Below are 17,356 nucleotides of genomic sequence, written 5' to 3'. Positions count from 1 at the left end.
GGGCGGGCCGGTGGTGGCGGAGCGGGTGCGCGGCGGGGCGGGAGCCGCCATGCCCGCGATGTACAAGGTCCGGCCGCTGCACAGCGCGGGGGTGTTGCCGGGGCACCTGCCCACCTGCATGTACCCCGTGCCCAGCCTGCATCGCGCCGCCGGCACCGCCACGCCGCCGACACCGCCGCAGGTAGGGGCGAGGAACCGAGTGGGCGGAAGGAGCTGCTCAGGCCGCGGCCCGCGGTGCTCGCCCTGGCGGTGTCAGCCACGCGGCCGCCGGGCCGGGGTTCTCTCTGGTGGCAGCCCCAGCTCCGGTTAGGGACCGGGCGGAGCCTCCGTTGCCGGAGAGCTCACGGAGCCGAGTCCCACCGCCTCAGCCCGCAGGAGGGGCCCTGGCTCCGCCTCGCCGTAAGCGGCTCGTCGGAGGGTTAAATAAAACCAACGTTTTCAGGAATTTCTCCGTAATGTTTTTAAAGCCTTCAGTAGTTCCCTTTTTGACTTTTCTGGGCTCTCGCGTGTATCGCTGTCGCGGTTTTTATGTTTGAATGGCCGTGCCGAGCTCCCTGCCAGCCTGGCAGTCCATGAGTGCCCAGCAGGCCTCGTTCGGTCCTGCTGCATCATCGCTCTGCTGGCTCAGCTCGGGTTTTAGCCAGCTACACACCCTCTATTTCTAGTTTCAGTTTCTTTTGCCTTAAATAAGACAAAAATGTAAAATGCTGTGTTACGTAGGTCTAGTTGAGCAGCCTCTCTCCGGTGCCAGAAATGCATGGAATTCTCAAAGGCTGCTTGTGGCCAGTTCAGGCTTGATGCCATCAGGGATTTGCTGTGCCCTCACCCAGGCTGATGGTGGAGGTACTGAATAGGAGTAACTTCGGGGCAGAACCTAACAGGAGTGCTAACTAAATGCCTTCCCATTGCAAAGTATGGACTTGTGTATTAACTAAATAATGATCACTTAAGGAGTCTTTCCTTGTCTTGTCTTTGAGCATGTTGATTGTGTTGAGTGTGTCATGATTGTGTTGAGTGGGTATAAAGATTTTACTTTGATACCTTGTCTATGTCTTCATCCATGATAGTTTGGGTTTTGTTAATCCTCCTTCAGGATGCTTAGAAATAAGCTATTTGAAGATTTTTCTTTAACGTTATTGTAAGTTTGTAGACGTAAAACCTGCCACAGGAATATATTTTTCATCTTCTTTTAAAAGAGATTGTAAGATGAGATGCTTGTAAGGTAATTGAGATAAAAAGCTGCATTGGTATTAACGTAACAAAGCCCATGGTCTTTTTTTTCCTCTATAATTTATATTCTCTGAAACAAAGACTGAATCCAGATGATACACCATCCATCTAAACCTACAGGGTTTTTTACTTTTATTAACTACCTGATTAGTCAAAAAGTTTCCTTGTTTGGCTGCTGTAGCACAAACCTCCCCATCTGCTCTTCTGGGCTGAAAAGAACCTGACAAGTTGTCTTTGACTTTTCAGTCATCATTCCGCACTTCATTGCCAGCTCTGTCTGATTTTGACTATGTTACAGAGTTTGCTGTAACAAGTGGTTTTAAAAATATACTAAGCAGGAAGATTTCAGGAATTTATTAAATACGTCACTTCACCACACAACAGACAACTGATAGACATAAGCCCATGACATTCACAATGGTCTGGGTATTTGAATGTGTTTAGTCTTTCAAAACTTAATTTCAAGGGAGCTGTGGACTCTTTTGACACTGAGCTGAGTGAACGTTTACGTGGCCTTGGTTTTTTCTGTCCTATAGGAAGAGGCTGACCCATCACTTCAAGCACTTGAATCCCGCCAGGAAGAGATTCTAAAGCGCTTGTATGAACTGAAGAGTGCTGTGGATGGGCTCTCCAAGATGATACAAACCCCAGATGCTGACTTCGATGTAACAAATATCATTCAAACTGATGAATTTTCTCCTTTGACAACAAATGGAGCAGATTTAGATCTGATGCTTGGAAAGGTAAGTCTAGTTGAGTAGGTACATTGGTAGATACTTTCTCAATGTTCAGTTTTCAGGGTTGGAAGGAGAGCATTAAAACCTGGGATACTCAGAACTCAATATACAACCTACAATTACCATTTCCTTTTGGCCATGCAGATTATAGATACAAACATTTATAAATACTAGTACTATATATGCTCATTTGGATAGAATTTCAAGCTAGAATAGTTGATCTTGAAATTACAACAGTTGGTTTCTTGTTTGTTACTAAACTGGAAACTTTGACATTGGCTTCAGCTTGGGAGTAGAATTTACCTCACTCATGTCCTTGAATTATGTGTTGAGGAAGGAAGATGTTCGAAGGTTTAAACGAGTTTTAAATATCCAAGCTTGAATGATTTACTTGAATGTCATTAGAATTTCAGATATACACATGCATGACTGTACATTTTGGTGTCAAATAAAAGCAATACTTACGAGTATGATCTGGAATGTGTCTTAACTGCTGAATGTTTTACTTTCCATTCAGGATTATGGTGCCCTCAAAGATGTTGTCATCAATGCAAATCCTTCTCTACCTCCACTGTCACTGTTAGTGATACACAGTCTGCTTTGTGAACGCTACAAAATATTATCAGCTGTTCACACACATTCATCAGTGAAAAGTGTGCCAGAAAACCTCTTGAAATGCTTTGGAGAGCAGACTAAGAAGCAGCCACGTCATGAGTATCAGCTGGGCTTTACTCTGATTTGGAAGGATGGTAAGAATGAAAGCTGTAGATCAATATTTTACAATAGGTGAGAAAATGAAACTTGTGCTAAACCCTTGCCAACAGCTGCCCTGGTATCCCTGTGCTGAGACATGGTGGATATGAAGAAGCAGGTAACATGTTTGTTCTCTTTTCATAGCTGTGAACCATGCTGGGCCAGAAGAGGAAGATTCTTGTTTGTAGTTACTGCTGTTAAAATACACGACATTGACAGAGCTGCTTGTACCTTCAGGATTTTTTTCTAATAGAAGTGTTTTTCAGTTTCTACAAATAAGGTAGCTAGAAGAGAAATTATGGGGGAGTTTTGGCTGATGTTTTCAAAAAGCAATCTCTTTATCCCAGAAGACTGAAAACTGCTCATTGGGTTAATGATGTTAACAGTGGTGCTGGCATCACAAATGTGCATCATGTTCTAGTTCATTTCTTTACTATGTTGTATTCACTTTTTTTTCCTGTTAATTTCAGTTCCCAAACCCCAGATGAAGTTCAGCATTCAAACCATGTGTCCTATAGAAGGAGAGGGGAACATCGCTCGATTTCTCTTTTCCCTGTTTGGCCAGAAGTACAATGCAGTTACCTCAACTCTGATTGACAGCTGGGTGGACACAGCCATCTTCCAGCTGAAAGAAGGCAGCAGCAAGGAGAGAGGAGCAGTGCTGCGCTCCATGAACGCTGCCCTGGGCAAGAGCTCGTGGCTGGTGGGCAATGAACTGACGGTGGCCGATGTGGTGGCGTGGTGCGCGCTGCGGCAGACGGGCACTGCCAACACTGCCCCGGCCAACGTGCAGAAGTGGATGAAGTCCTGTGAGAATCTGGCGCCTTTCAGCTCTGTGATGAAGCTCCTCAAGTGAGCCTGTACTCTCTGCACAGTGGTGTTGTTTTAATCTTACTCCACCTCATGCCTGCTGTAATGTTTGAGTCCTTTCTGAGATGTATTTTAGCTACTACAGTTGGACAGGATCCTAAATTAATAAAAGCATTACAGCTGCCTTTTGGGTGTGACCTTCCTTTTTTGTAACTCCTGTGTAACATGTATTTGTTCAATGGCTAAGGTATGGAAATTAATCCTATGTAAATACAAGCTGTGCTCTTAATTTTTCCACTGCAACATGATTCCTTTCTCAGGAGCCTTTGGTCAAGATACCTTTTAAGAACAGACAGCAGAAAGAAAATGCATTGGAATATTTTATGTAAAAAAAAAATGAAACATTTTATATAACTTAATACACAATAGAAGTTAGTTCTTCCTGTACTTAAACAGGAGAGCCTAGTCTCGTTTGTTCATCCTGCTCTTCAGAAAGCTGTCTTATTGTCTCCCTCAGCTTCTCTATTTCTTCTTCTTGCTGTCTCACCTTCTCTTGAAGGTTAGAAATAACCTGAAAATTAGAGTCAGTTTACTTCATTTATAGCTAAGCAAGGATAAAGCCTTACTGACCTACTTGAATTGTGTTTGCAATCCACTACACACACAATGCAGCAGCACTCAGCTATTCTACATTCCTGATACTACAAGTTAATCCACAAAGCAGTGGGGCATGGAAAGGAAAAATGATTAGAAGAATCTGCAGATGTGGTGAAAAGCTTTGAAATCTTTTCTGACCTATGAAAATACCTCTCACCTGTACAGTCTTCAGAAAGTTACCTATAGTTAAGGACCAGCTATCTCAGTGCAAAGACACCAGAAATAATAGAGTGGCCTAAATACTGTAATCAGAAAAAGAGTCTTAAGAGGAATGTGATTAAGTTCAAAGCCAAACAAATGTAATGGTGGCAGGGATACAGAGGGCATTTTCTTTTTGTGCTGCTTTATGCTGTAAGGGTTGGGGTCAGTGGCATGACTTACCTGGTCTGTGGTGTGGAAGAGTTCGCTGTCCCGAAGCTGAGCCGCTGTTGGGCGTTCTGTAGCTCTCGCACTGGTGAGGAGTTTCACATACTTGGCCTGAGTAGGCCATTTCTTGTAGAAAGTGTGAGGAATTTGGCCTGTCCTTAAATGTGTAAGAACTTCAGTTCTTTCCATTTCTGTTCCAAATGGTTGGAAGAGTTCTAGCAGGATAACACCCATGCTGTACATGTCTGACTGTTGATGGGGTGAAGAGAAAGTTCTGGGATAACTGTGATTTTAACTTAGTACGCTTCTCTTTCTCATAAAATCATGACATGAAAACGTTTAACAACAATGAAGTTTCATGATGATATGAGGAATATCATGACACTACTAAAGGAACACAAAGCTATCTACATTCTCAACATATTAAAAAATAATTTTTGCTTTAATAGCAAATGAGAAGGCAAAGTTGAAATCCATGTTTCAACAAAAACATTAGGAGTGACAGTAGGAGGAATATTTATGTATTTATCAAATATGTATTTGCCCATTGAAAGGCTTGATTTATTCCTATTATCTACCATGTGTTAATAGAGAAAAGAAGGAACAAAACAAAGTTCTCTACCTTGAAATCATAGTGAGATCCCTGCAGTTGTTCTGGTGAGGCATAGAGGCAAGTCCCAACTCCTGAAGTATGTGTCAGTCCTTTGAAAGGCAATTGAGATTTAGCAAGTGTTACCCTTGCAAGTAACAGTTTACTGATTTTAATACCATAGAAACTGAAACACTGAAACCCATTAAACTTTCTTCTCTTACCATTTATCCTTTTACCATTTATCCTTTCTGTCTGAAACCACTGGTCTGCATCATCCCAAAGAAGGTCTTTGCAGGCTAATCCGAAGTCACCTATTTTTACCTGATGATCTGATCCATGTAGAAAGATATTCCTAGGCTGCAAGACAGAACACAATTTAAATACATGTCTATATAAAGAATTATGTAATTTCAGTAGTTTCAAAGGCTATAAAATCCAGTTCACAGGTATAAGATGATTATTTCACTTTTTTGAGTAGTGAGAGAGAAAAAATAGTCATTGCTGATACCAAATCATGTGTTAGCAACACCATTTGGGCTGAAAGACCACAGACCTAGAACAAGGATCTAGAAAAAAAGGAAGAAAAGCAAAACTGAAAAAACCAAGATTTAGTGAAAAAATGAAGTACTTTTTTCTCCCCAACAGAAACTGGGAAATTTGCAGAACAGTAGACAGGAACAGGCAAGAGTGGACAGTAAATTTGACCAACTGATGTAGCAGGAAGGATGACTAAATATCATTGGGCCAGACATAAAGAAACCAAAATAGACTTTTCTGTATGATGAGCACAGCTGCAATATGCTACTTGGTTCTGGGAAGCTGCTATGAAAAAAAAAGCCAAATTATGACAGACTTGAGAGCTCTGACTCAGAAAACTGAAATGTTTTTTTCCATATATTTTGATTTTAGGACCACTAAGGAGGAGAAATGCAAGCATTATGTATCTAGAAAAAAAACCCAACTTGCTCAGGTGGCAGAAAGGAAATAGTTGGTCTTCTGTTAGAGTATAAAGGAAATGTGAATAGTTTAACAAGAGATGGGCAATCTCCATTCTTTGCCTATCCACAATGCAGATCAAATTTAAAAGATGCAGCACTGTTGAACAAGTTGCTAGGCTTCTCATATCCACTGAAGTTAAAACATACTCCAGGACACCCACCCACTGGGCTTCTGTTCTCAGAAATTCACATGCTGAAAGACTTAGAATATTATCACAGAAATTACAGTCTCTGCAAGATACCTGCAAAATCACCATTAGAAGAATATATGGTGAAAACCATCAGAACTGGCTCAAACACAGGTTTGCAGTAACTGTGTGGAATTCTGGAATTCTTTATACAACTACCAGGACTTTGGACAATAAGGCCATGATGATGCTAAATGGGAAGGCAAACTGAAACCTGTTCACCCTGAAAGAGTTGACAGGAAAATGAAAATTAATCCTGAATGAAGATCGTGTGACTTCAAGTACTTCCAAGCTTCCACATGTGAAGTTTTAATAATCGTGATTTCTTCATACTGCTGCTGTATCAGATGCAGAAAACCTGAGTGGGAAGCAAAGTAGGAAAACACACATTCACCTCCTTGCTATTCAGGTTTATCAGTTTAATGGTGGGGGTGGACCAGAAGTGAGATTCATCTACCTGTGCTTCAATCCAAGCCAGCCAGGAAGTCAAAAGTATTCTTAGAGTTCCAAAAATCTTCAAGGGAACATATAAAGGGCATCCTATTCTAATCATTCTAAGTGGTATTTTTTAAAGTCTGCTCTTTATTACTGTTAATAGGAATAAACCCAAAACTTTCAGTCACTAATGACATCTATAATTTTGGTTCCTTAGAGGATGCAGCAACTTCTAGAAAGACAGCAATTATTTGCAACAAAGGGGGTTGGGTTTTTTTTAAAGCAAGCAACTAGAACATATTTCCAAAATCTAACTGGTATGCAGTTAGCAAACTGAGGTGTAGTCAAGGGGCTTTTCTTATTTTTGCCTAAAAGAAAATTTTTTTAGGTAATTAAGTTCCTACCCTGGTTAAGGAAAGACTGAGACAAAAGAAAACCAATCTCACCATGCCTGTTTCAGACAGGAAAATGGCTTCCAAGGTGAAAACACTTCCAGAGCTTAAAATCCACTTGTAAGTCAGTGTAAATCACTACTATGCTGACAGCAAAGCAAGCATGGTACTGCTATAGAGGAGATAATGTAATTTTTCATATGTAACAACTAAATTCTGAAGAGCCCAGGTCATCTCAAATGCAACTATGAAGTTGCTTTCATTTTCCCATAATGTAAATTGTCTTTGTTTTCTTCAACCTCAAGTAATAATTTGATGGACTTACTTTAATGTCTCGATGCATCACTCCCATGCTGTGGATATAGCAAACTCCTTCTACTACCTCCTGGAAAATTTTTGTTGTCCAGCGAACATCCACGAGATGGTATGGACCTTAAAACAATTTAATTTATTTCAGCTAGTTTTACTGAGTTATGTAAGTTTATGGTGGTATGTCTTGTAGAATTCTGTTTATTTATGCTGTGGAATAAATTTTTAACAGAATGCGCATATTTTAAATATGGATTTTCCCATGCTTCTCTCAAGATATTATTTCTGAATCAGCAAAAAGTCACTAAGATCAAAATTCCAAAAAGGAAAGTTCAAGGAACATGAACCTAGGTTCTCCTGAAAAGATTCTTCCAAACCCCGTCAGATAGTTATTTGATTATGAATTTAATAAACTCTTTACTTTCATGTCAGTCCTGACCTAGCATAAAAAATACAGTTCCAGATAAAATCGTACTAATTTATGTAGTGACATGCTGTCTGTATTGCTTTGCACTCTTCCTGTTTGGTTCCTAATCCTGCTGCTGCTGTGCTACCCTCTGGAATCCCTCAATCTCCTCTGGCTGTAGTGGTCCTAAATAAACTTAGCATCTCCTTGTTTTGACTATTTTCCACATTACTATTTTAATAAACTACGTTGTCTTCCTGCTCTAATAACCCACATCTTGTCCATTTAAACATTAGCAATTTACTCACATTTGGATTTCTGTTTCTTCATGTCTAACCTATGATAACATTCACCATTTCCATGAAAATGTGTGAAACCAGCATTTTGCAAGCACAAATGCCATAGTAATTCTGTCATTTCCTGACCAGGAACATCATCTTTTAGCTTAAGAAAGCTACAAGATTATGATTACAGGAGGGATTAGTGGAAGTCAGCTGACAGTTTGCTGGTAAACCTGACTCTATGAATGAAGAGAAGAACAGATTTACCTTAATAATGATTAAAACCAAGATAAAACATTAATCACACAGTTTGTTTTACAGTCTGATATGCATATGCTGCTTTTATACAACCACCCCAGAGAATGGAACATGTCTCTAACGCTTTAAGAGCATTAGACTTGTTCCTCCAAATGTCAACAGTTACTGATGACTGCTTGGTATGAGAGCATGAGAACCCCCTGGTCACTCAGAAAAAGGGAGTGTTACATTCTTTGACCTACTACAGATTAGCCTGCATAGGATTTTTGACTCCTGAGAACAACCTTTAAGTTTGTTGTAACCTGTCTGGATCAAATGATGTATTTGTATTTTCCACAGCAGATAAATTTGCCTTTAACCACTTTCTGAGAAGCAGCAGATTCTGTCAATAAAAAACTCAATTCCAAATAAGGAGTATTGCCCAGACACTGATCTCCCCTGGTAACAACTATGCCTCAGGCATTCAGTCATTCTTTTTTGAAGAGCTGTCTAAAACTGAAGAATTTCAATTCTTTTACCAACATCTATCGTACAAAAATTCAATACAAGCCGCTATTTGATAAAGTGAATAAAGAATTTAATGAAGATCTGTATTATAAGCTGCTAAAGTAAAATAAAAGTAGACAACTGCACTTCAAATCACAAAAAAAAAAATTATTTGCTTTACAATGAATAAGATAGTGATGAATCTTACTTGAAGTGTCCTCTGATCTCTTGTTGCATCTTTTATTACGGTCAACAATCCAATCCCACAAGGATATTTCACACAACTGCATTTGTATATGAAGCATCAAATGATACTCCACCTAACAGAAAAATAATGGTCCATAATTTTGCCATAGTAATATGAACAGTATTTCCTTAGTTATTTTCTCTAAATAAACCCAAAATTTATTAAACAAAAAACCCCTCCAAAAACAGGTGCCAAAAGGACATCAAGTATAGTATTAGTAACCTACTGCACTCAAGAAGCAGATGCAACAATACTATCTAGTTTCAGGGGGTTTTTTGCTTGTTTCTCGAATTTTAACAATTTTTACATGATAAATGCTAACAAAACTGCCAGATACATACTTTAATATTCAAAGTAGAGTTTGAAACCTTCTAGACATACTAAACAGACATTTATTCCAGTGTAATTAATATAAAATAGAAAAAAAAAAACCAATTTCTTGACATGGAATTTTATGGAATCACAGAATTGTTTAGGCTGGAAAAGATCTTTGAGTCCAACTGTTTGATTTATTACCATGAATATGTATCTCAGTTTCTGATAATCTACCAGTTCATCTGATAACTTGGACAACTCAAGCAGACACCTTTAAAACTGGGTTTCTTGCAAGAGGGAGCTCCAAGTGATAGCAAAAGCTTGAAGCATTCCAGAGGTGGCTGTGTTGTACAAAACATATCAGTGGTATGGTATGAATGCTAACAAGGTTTTAGAAGCACAAGTGATTCCCTGCTCAAATCTGCTTTTTATCTTTTTCCCATGTGCTCCTACACTGCATGGGCACCACAGGACAGACCAAGACACTTTTACCAATAACAGCTGCTTTAGCCATCATTACTGATAGCTAAATGTTTTCAGGTTTGATGGGGCCGTTTTATGCAGCAGTAGCACTTTTTATTCATACAGGTACTTTGAAAGGACTCAAGGTGCCAAACACACAAAAGTTTGAAAGTTCCTCACAGATGCTGTGCTTTGCCAGCTCCTCTGGTCATTACATTCCTTGTAATGATGTTACCCACTTAAGTAAAAATTGTTTGAACTTTTGGCTCTACTTGCAGTCATTTAATCCTTTTAAATTTATTGTTATGAATCATTCTTTTCCTGTCTACTGAACTACTTTTAAAACAACACAAAATTAGACAGCAGTTAAGGATACTTAAAGAGAATTGTATTTACCTCAAACTCTCCACAGAGTGCTACCTCGTTTTTGGAGCATTCTTCAGAGTAGGACTTACTTTCAGAGCTGGACTGGCTTTCAGTGCTAGCATCTTGATCCAGACTGGAATGACGTCCCCGTGTTGAATGATTTTCCACATCAGTTGACAAACTGTTAACATTATGTACAAAGTCTTCTTGTAGTTCTATGGATAATTCACATTTATTTGGTTTCACACACTCTTTGCTATTGCTGTTTGTAAAGTCATTCCTTACATCCATATTCTGCACTGATTCTCCACCCAGATTTTTAAGATTGGTACTGTCACAAGACTTCTTTTCTTGTGAGGTAAGGTCAGCAAAGATAATTGAACTATCACTTTCCACGCTCTGGATGTGACAGTGATCACTGAAAATAATAAAGGGAGAGAAATCCAAGTAAGTACACAGTTTCATACCATCTCTTTGTGATACACCATACTGATTATTTTTTCCCCCCAGTTGCAAAAAGCACTCCCAAGGAAGAGTTTAGCTGCTTCCCCACACAAAACTGCAGGATTACGTAACTGTCAGTGCAGGCTCCAGCTGTTCTAATGCTTTCTCCCAGCAGGGATTTCGGACAGCTGTCCCAGACAGCAATGTCTCAGATACACACCTGAAGCTAAAGTCAAATATACGTTGACGCTGAGATTTGTAATACTCACTTGCTGCTCTCTTGCTCCAAAGATAATGGCTGCAACTCCATTATTGTTTTACCTGCTGGATGAAAAGATAAATATGGTATTTTATAAAACAAAGAATGCATGCACATATTTACTAAATTCAGCATTTAAGCTACAGCACCTCACTGAATTTAACTTTGTTACCTATGCATAGCTCTAGATGACCTCTATTTCTGCTGCTGCAAAAGAGGCTTGTTAAGTTTCCTAAGAAGCTACCCTAATATGTATTTAATTTTTCTTTAAATGGAAAGAAAATATATGTTTTACAAAGTCACTAACTGGGCTCTCTTAGATATTTACTTAGACTTCATCTTTCAGAAGTCGGCCTGTTCAAAGTAAGGGTTTACAATGTATAAAATAACACACAGTTAAAGAAGCAGCTCCAAAAGGCACCACCCTTCACATCACACTGCTGCTGTTTTGAAGACACTTGATATCTTGGAAATAATTGTCATCAAAATTGCATTTTTATATGAAAAAGCTGTTTTAGCACACAAAAGCAAATATAAAACACCAATCTTGTAACACAAGGGAAACCATTAAGTACCACAGAACCTACCTATAGATCTCATTATGTACTTCCATTACCACCATTAAATACTTGTGAAGGACCCCCAGCATTAAAGAATTGCTTCCCTTGAGATTCTCTGGATCACTGGTTAAAAAGTTTTGCCTGTTTTACTCTGCAGTCAACTTCCTATGCATTTATGCATTTTCTTTGGTGTTTTTGGGCTGGCTGGGCATCAAGTCAGTGACTTGGAAAGCAATAAAGTTATACGGAGCATAACCAAACCTCCCACTAAGAGAGGATCAAAAGATTTAACTGCTAAAGGCATTCCAGGAAAGGAATAGACAGGGACCAATGGATTAGGGTTACAAAGGGACCAAAGGACAGAGTGTGGAAAGAGCTGAGAACAAAGAAACTGAAGAGGAAAACCGAGAAGAAGGTATAAAATTAACACAAAAAAAGATAAATTCTCAACAGTTACAGACAGTAGCTGATACACAAAAAAAATTAGTTATTTTATCAGAGAAGTAATACTCTCCTTCAAATAATAGTAGAGAGGTTGCAAGATGCAAGCAAGAATTACACAATGAGCTGTACTTTCCTTTTGGATGTACTGTTTGAACTTGTTCCATCCAAGCAGTGTGATAGCCTACAATATTGGGATGCTGCAGCCCAGCCAGCACTTTGACTTCTCGGAGCACCTAAAAAGACCAAAAACCCCACAGTGTGACAGTCCTTTATTCTGAATGCTTAGAAACACGAAATGTAACAAAAAATAAGTTTCTTACAGAGAAGGAACAGATAAAATTGTTACAGTAACAGAGAAAATTTGAAAGCTTTAAAACAAATTGATTTTCATGGTTGCAGAGATGCATCACGTTCAAGTAATTAATATGGTTCTTTTAATGGACTTAAATACCTCTCATTTACTTTTTTCTACTAGGTATTGATTGGCTCAAACCTTTAAAAACTCAGAATGCATAAAAATTGTATTAGTATTTTTAATATATCAGGAAATATTAGCTACATTAATAAATTACAACAGAATAAGCTAAAGCCAACAAGGTGTTAAAACAGGGACAAAACACAGGAAGAAGAATACCTTCATGCAATCTCTTCTTGTAGCCTTCTTAATTTTAATTTTTTTAATAGCATAGAACTGACCATCTAACTTGTTTCTGACCTGAAAACAATTGCAATAGGAGAAAATTAGATGTTAATGTGCTTGGACTAATTAAATCCTTTAGAATCCACTATTTTCTAGAATTTCATTTCTGCACCCCATTCATATAGAGTATCACCTGCATCAGAGAATGAAACTGGAATTAGGCCCCTGCTGTCTAAGATAGGGATACTGATAGGTCCAATAACTGCTTAACAGGTCCTCAATAAACATGTGAGACCACACTTGCCATTTCCACATGGCACATACCTCATGGGGAACCTTGGGCTGGCCATGCACTACAAGTCCTTAATACAATTAAGCCAATTCCAAGCCAATGTTGACAGTTTATGTTCATATTAAGGCTCTTTTTTTTTCAAGCAGCCACAACTAAAGCATTGGATTGTGGAGACTAATCAGTTCTGAGGCTGTTCAAAGTCAATATAACACAATACTTCACATGTGAAATAAGAAGTTTTCTTTCATTTTAAAAGGGTCAAAATACACAAAGTAAAACATCTGATATATCCTGCTTCTGACAAGCAAAACTAACTACAACTGAGCAGCTTCTGAAATGAAACACCAGCTTTCTTCTAAGGTACAGATTTGCACCTTTTCTATTCAAAAAAACATTTGATAGTACAGCTGAAACAGTAACTCTAAATTCCAAACAAAAACTAGATACAAACAGATTCGTTTTAAATGTGAGGTAAAGAATACCTTGTATACTTTACCATATCCTCCTTTTCCTAGCCTTGCAACCTCTTCAAATTCAATCAAGTATCGTGAAGTCTGTGCTTCAAAGAGAACTTCTTTTTCCCTGATCAAAAAAAGTTAGGCTGCATTAAACTAAATTACAACTTACAAGTAAGATACAGCTGTACACATTCTAAAAATATTATTCACGTTATGAAAAGAAGAAGGAAGTACCTTGACATTACCATACTGTACCAGCCTGAGTTTCAGGGAATACTGAAAACCAGCAGACTGCAAGAACATGCACATGTGCTACGAATCCATACTCTGTTTTAGCAGAAGTATTCAGCTTACTTCTTTTACGTTGATGCCTGATAAATCTTGTTTTCCTGAACAGTGGCAGTGAATGCTAGAGTTGTACTGAAGAATAAATTTTCACCACAACATTTTGAGAATTTGAAGAAGCTTTTACCTTTTTTTCTATGTTTCAGAGCCAAAACATGATATGCAGTATATATTAAATTCAGAGTGGAGCACAGAACTTTAAGGAAGGAGTTAGTTTAGTATTTGTACATGCCTTGAATACATACCCAATTGCATGAGACTCTCCGTTATCAAGCTCCTATGAAACAACAAAATCCAACATAAAAATATGCCATATAAAAAGAATAACATGTCTACTGTGCTAGTGGCATGGACAGCTTAATCAAACCAGAAACTGCAACCTCCTTCTTAGAAGAAAATGAGGTTACAGCCAGGCATTCGCATGCTGCGGAGAGCTTCACCAAATTAAAGTATTATTATCCCACTGGTAATCTGTTAACATCTCTCTGCTGGAGAGATTACTGCCCTTTTAGAGTTCTGCTGGCAAACAGGATAAAATGAGGGCTCTAAAATGTGCTTAAAACAAAATTAACTAGCTTAGTTCAAGCAGTGAGATAAGCAAATGGGTCTGATTCAGCCTGAAACACAAGTACACAAAATACACCCTCCACTAATGTAAATATGAGGGTGTTAACATAACCAACAGTTTCAAGTTGAAAATGGATGTCTGTCAAAAAAAGCTGTAGCAATACTTACACCACCTTGCCTTTGTTTATAAACATTTTAACTTGGTTTATTATTATTATTATTTATTAAGGTACAAAATATTGATGGCTTCAAAAATTGGTTTCCACCTATAGAACCAGAGCATGCCATTCCAAACAGCTAAGTTCTTTTGTATAACTATTAAAAAGACCCAATCCAATAATAAAAGAACTCCCCAAACAAAAGCTCCTTACTGCAGAGGTTGCCAAAGACATGTAACAAAGCTTACTCCGTTAAGTATTTGTTGATTAGCTGCTTTCATCAGTTCAGCAATGGCTCTGTTGTGCTGCAGTCTTACAGTACTAAATTCATCACAGAAGGCAAAAGGGGAGAGCAAGCCTGTTCTTGTGAAAGCCTGACGAAGAACTGCACAAAGGAAAGAGAAAGGTCAGAGAAACATTAAATAAAGCCAGCCAATAAGACCATGCAAAGTTTTTAAACAAGAAATCTTATTTGAAAGATAACGTGTCTGAAAAACTCAACAATCCCTCCTACTCTAATGCTGTTCCTATACTCTTAGCAATAAAAACTAATTAAATCCAAACCAGAGCTGCTCTATGGGAATCCCTTTGCATAATAGTTATTTGCCATGCCCTTCAGCGTCACAACTGCATCTCCTCTTCTTCCTCATCTCAGCAGATGAATCATACAAACATCCGCCCATCCACTTACATTTTACCTTTGGACTTATTTTGACCAGTGAAAAGAAAAATTCAAAGCAGGTTTGCAATTAGAATTAAAAGTGGTCATGTCAAGATTTTTTAATTCCCCTGCAAACCCACACACTTGTGCACATACTCATAATAAAGAAAGAAGTCACTCCCTTCCACCACCTCCCCAAGCACCTCATCTCTCTCAGTTGCAGTAAAACAACTGAGGCAAACAAAACCTAAAAAGTGCTGGAGATGGGTGCAACTGTGTTGTTATAAATGGCATAAATTTTAGCTATGAACAACACATTAGATTTTATTGTCTACAATCATGTAAAGTAAGGACAAACCCCTTGGATATGCATTTTTAAATGCACTCAGTATATGCCTAAATCACATTTAACAGTTACATAATTTACCCTGCTGCCCTTCTCATGATGCAACTCACAGGATCTAGCTGGAACAGAACTGTCTGATTCTTACATCTACAGCAATATTCTGTTACTGTTTTCAAGAATAAGACAAGTTGTCATTGCCAATTTAGTTGATTCAAGGTATTCATCCTCTTCAGAGAATCATTCTTGTCCCAGCAGGATGAAACCTACAGCTTTGTATTGATATTACACTGTAACTCTGCACAGAAGGGTCTGGTACGTATTGCAGTAAGGCAGGTTAAGAGACAGGAATGAACTCCTCTTACTAACTTCGGAACAAACACCTGGAGTGAACGGGGTTGTGCGTGTACATGTGGCAGAGATGCTCCAGCAGTGAAACGAGCAGCAGCTGGTTTTGGATGGTCGAAGTGAACTTCACAAATTTTTGCGACCCGTTTGCAACTCGCAGCTCGGCCGGCACATCCGATTCTGAAAGAGGACAGTTAGACGAATGAACTGAGGTCTCAGTTCACACCTCTTTACCTAAACATCAAAACTACGTACGACCCAGGCTCACAGAGGCAGCACCCGAGCTGCCACTGAGCGAGTAGCTTAAGACGCTAATTAAGAACCTAATTAATTTTTTTAAGTGTACACGGAAAGCAGCTACCCGGGGAGGCCGAGGCGCCTCGTGCCCGAGGCAGGGGGAGCTCCCACGGCGGCCTCAGGGCAGGGCACTGCTGAGGGCCTGCCCGCTCTTGCATCACCCCCGCGGCCACCGCTACCTCAGAGCGGTGGGGAAGGACGGGAAGAGGAAGGCGGCGGTTCTACCTTCCTTCCCTCCCTGCCAGCCGGGGAAAGGGGCGACTTCCCCGGTCGCCCACATGGCTGCCCTGCTTACCGTCAAAGCGCGGCTCCGGGCTCTCCTCAGGGTACTCGATGGCGGGCGGCGGCGCCCGCAGGGCCGCAGCCCTCCTGCCCCCCCACATGCCGGGTGCCGGGGCCCGGGTCCCCTCCGCTGCGGCCGGCGGGGCCCGCCCGCCTCCCTGTGGGCGGCTCTGGGGGCCGGGCCAGCGTTTATGGCCTCTCTTTGAGCGCGGAGCGATAAAACATGAACCGGACGGATAAACTCGAGAGGGGAACCTTCGGCCCGGGAGGCGGGGACGGGCAGGCAGGAGCTTATACCGAAGGTCTGCGGCGGGGAGCGGAGCGTCCCCTCCCCTCCGCACGGGGACCGACACCGCCCGCAGCCCGCGTGAGCCCCGCGCCCGGACCGGGGGTCGCCGAGCCCCCTCTAGCGGCTCCCGGCCGCGGCACAGGGGCGGTGCCGGTCCCCGTGTGACCCGGAGGCGCTCGCTGCTCCCCCCGCCGCCGCCGCCGCCTCCTCTCCTCCCCCCGCCCGCCCGCCTGCCCGGCCGGCGCCGGGCCCCGGATGCAAGAGGCCGGCGGAGGGACGTCATTGTTCCCCGACGGACTGTAACAGTAGGCGGAGCGGGCCGGGCTGAGGCGGGGGCTGCGGCGAGGGGGACCCGGCAGCGCCGAGTCAAGCGGGGCCGAGCCAGGTAATGGGGCTGGGGGGCAGCGCCGGGCCCGGCGGCGGCCCCGGCACAGCCCGGCGGCACCGCGTGCGCATCCCGCCTGGAAATCAATGGGCCGGGGGGAGGGGCCGGCCCGGGAAAGGGAAGGGAAAGCGACCGGCGGGAGCAGCCGGCTCAGCCCAGCCCACCGCGCCGGGGCGCGGGCCGGGCGCTCGGCCGCTGCCCTCCTGGCTGGCGGGCAGCCGGAGGGGGTGGGACCCCCGGGCGGGGCGGGGCGCCGTCCCCAGCACGCGGCGGAGGGACCCAGCCCCGCCGCCGCC

At 41.4% G+C, this 17,356-nt stretch overlaps 3 protein-coding genes across 5 annotated transcripts in view; 2 read left to right on the top strand and 1 right to left on the bottom strand.

The window, feature by feature from the left end:
- Positions 1-7: 7 nt before the first annotated feature.
- AIMP2 (aminoacyl tRNA synthetase complex interacting multifunctional protein 2) lies at positions 8-3,714 on the top strand. Its single transcript, XM_042036844.1, has 4 exons — positions 8-181; positions 1,767-1,973; positions 2,485-2,716; positions 3,191-3,714. Exons 1-4 carry the CDS (start codon positions 50-52, stop codon positions 3,574-3,576), a joined length of 957 nt encoding a protein of 318 aa, XP_041892778.1. The 5' UTR covers positions 8-49; the 3' UTR covers positions 3,577-3,714.
- Positions 3,715-3,740: 26 nt separating this feature from the next.
- On the bottom strand, positions 3,741-16,958 carry EIF2AK1 (eukaryotic translation initiation factor 2 alpha kinase 1). 3 transcript variants are annotated; one of them, XM_042036838.1, is made up of 16 exons: positions 16,400-16,958; positions 15,829-15,987; positions 14,704-14,840; positions 13,976-14,007; positions 13,410-13,509; positions 12,630-12,710; positions 12,129-12,228; positions 11,002-11,056; positions 10,319-10,706; positions 9,107-9,218; positions 7,484-7,590; positions 5,367-5,502; positions 5,176-5,255; positions 4,569-4,802; positions 3,979-4,101; positions 3,741-3,869 (listed from the first exon to the last, which is right to left on the bottom strand). In XM_042036838.1, exons 1-15 carry the CDS (start codon positions 16,956-16,958, stop codon positions 3,979-3,981), a joined length of 2,403 nt encoding a protein of 800 aa, XP_041892772.1. In that variant the 3' UTR covers positions 3,741-3,869. The 3 variants fall into 3 exon arrangements, with proteins under 3 accessions (XP_041892772.1, XP_041892771.1, XP_041892773.1); XM_042036837.1 differs by lacking the exon at positions 3,741-3,869 and having other exon boundaries at positions 3,898-4,101; XM_042036839.1 differs by lacking the exon at positions 3,741-3,869 and having other exon boundaries at positions 3,898-4,101; positions 11,002-11,053.
- Positions 16,959-16,969: 11 nt separating this feature from the next.
- Positions 16,970-17,356, top strand: part of USP42 (ubiquitin specific peptidase 42) — an 18,407-nt gene continuing 18,020 nt past the window's right edge. Inside the window, exon 1 of the mRNA XM_042036835.1 lies at positions 16,970-17,060. The gene's annotated coding sequence lies outside the window, so the exon portion shown is untranslated. The remainder of the gene's footprint in view (positions 17,061-17,356) is intronic.

The sequence above is a fragment of the Corvus kubaryi genome, unplaced genomic scaffold (assembly GCF_017639235.1).
Source record: "Corvus kubaryi isolate FWS band 111438036 unplaced genomic scaffold, C.kubaryi_AGA036_p1.0 37387, whole genome shotgun sequence".
NCBI lineage: Eukaryota > Metazoa > Chordata > Aves > Passeriformes > Corvidae > Corvus > Corvus kubaryi.
This window is presented reverse-complemented; position numbering and strand designations above follow the sequence as displayed.

Excerpts from the sequence above, each read along its gene's own strand:
- AIMP2 (XM_042036844.1), top strand. The coding sequence starts at position 50 with ATGCCCGCGATGTACAAGGTCCGGCCGCTGCACAGCGCGGGGGTGTTG. Across the intron at positions 1,974-2,484 it reads TAGATCTGATGCTTGGAAAG|GATTATGGTGCCCTCAAAGA; the intron begins GTAAGTCTAGTT and ends CTTTCCATTCAG. Across the intron at positions 2,717-3,190 it reads TACTCTGATTTGGAAGGATG|TTCCCAAACCCCAGATGAAG; the intron begins GTAAGAATGAAA and ends TGTTAATTTCAG.
- EIF2AK1 (XM_042036838.1), bottom strand. The coding sequence starts at position 16,958 with ATGACGTCCCTCCGCCGGCCTCTTGCATCCGGGGCCCGGCGCCGGCCG. Across the intron at positions 15,988-16,399 it reads CCCGGAGCCGCGCTTTGACG|AATCGGATGTGCCGGCCGAG; the intron begins GTAAGCAGGGCA and ends GTCCTCTTTCAG. Across the intron at positions 5,503-7,483 it reads TGATGCATCGAGACATTAAA|CCTAGGAATATCTTTCTACA; the intron begins GTAAGTCCATCA and ends TCTGTCTTGCAG.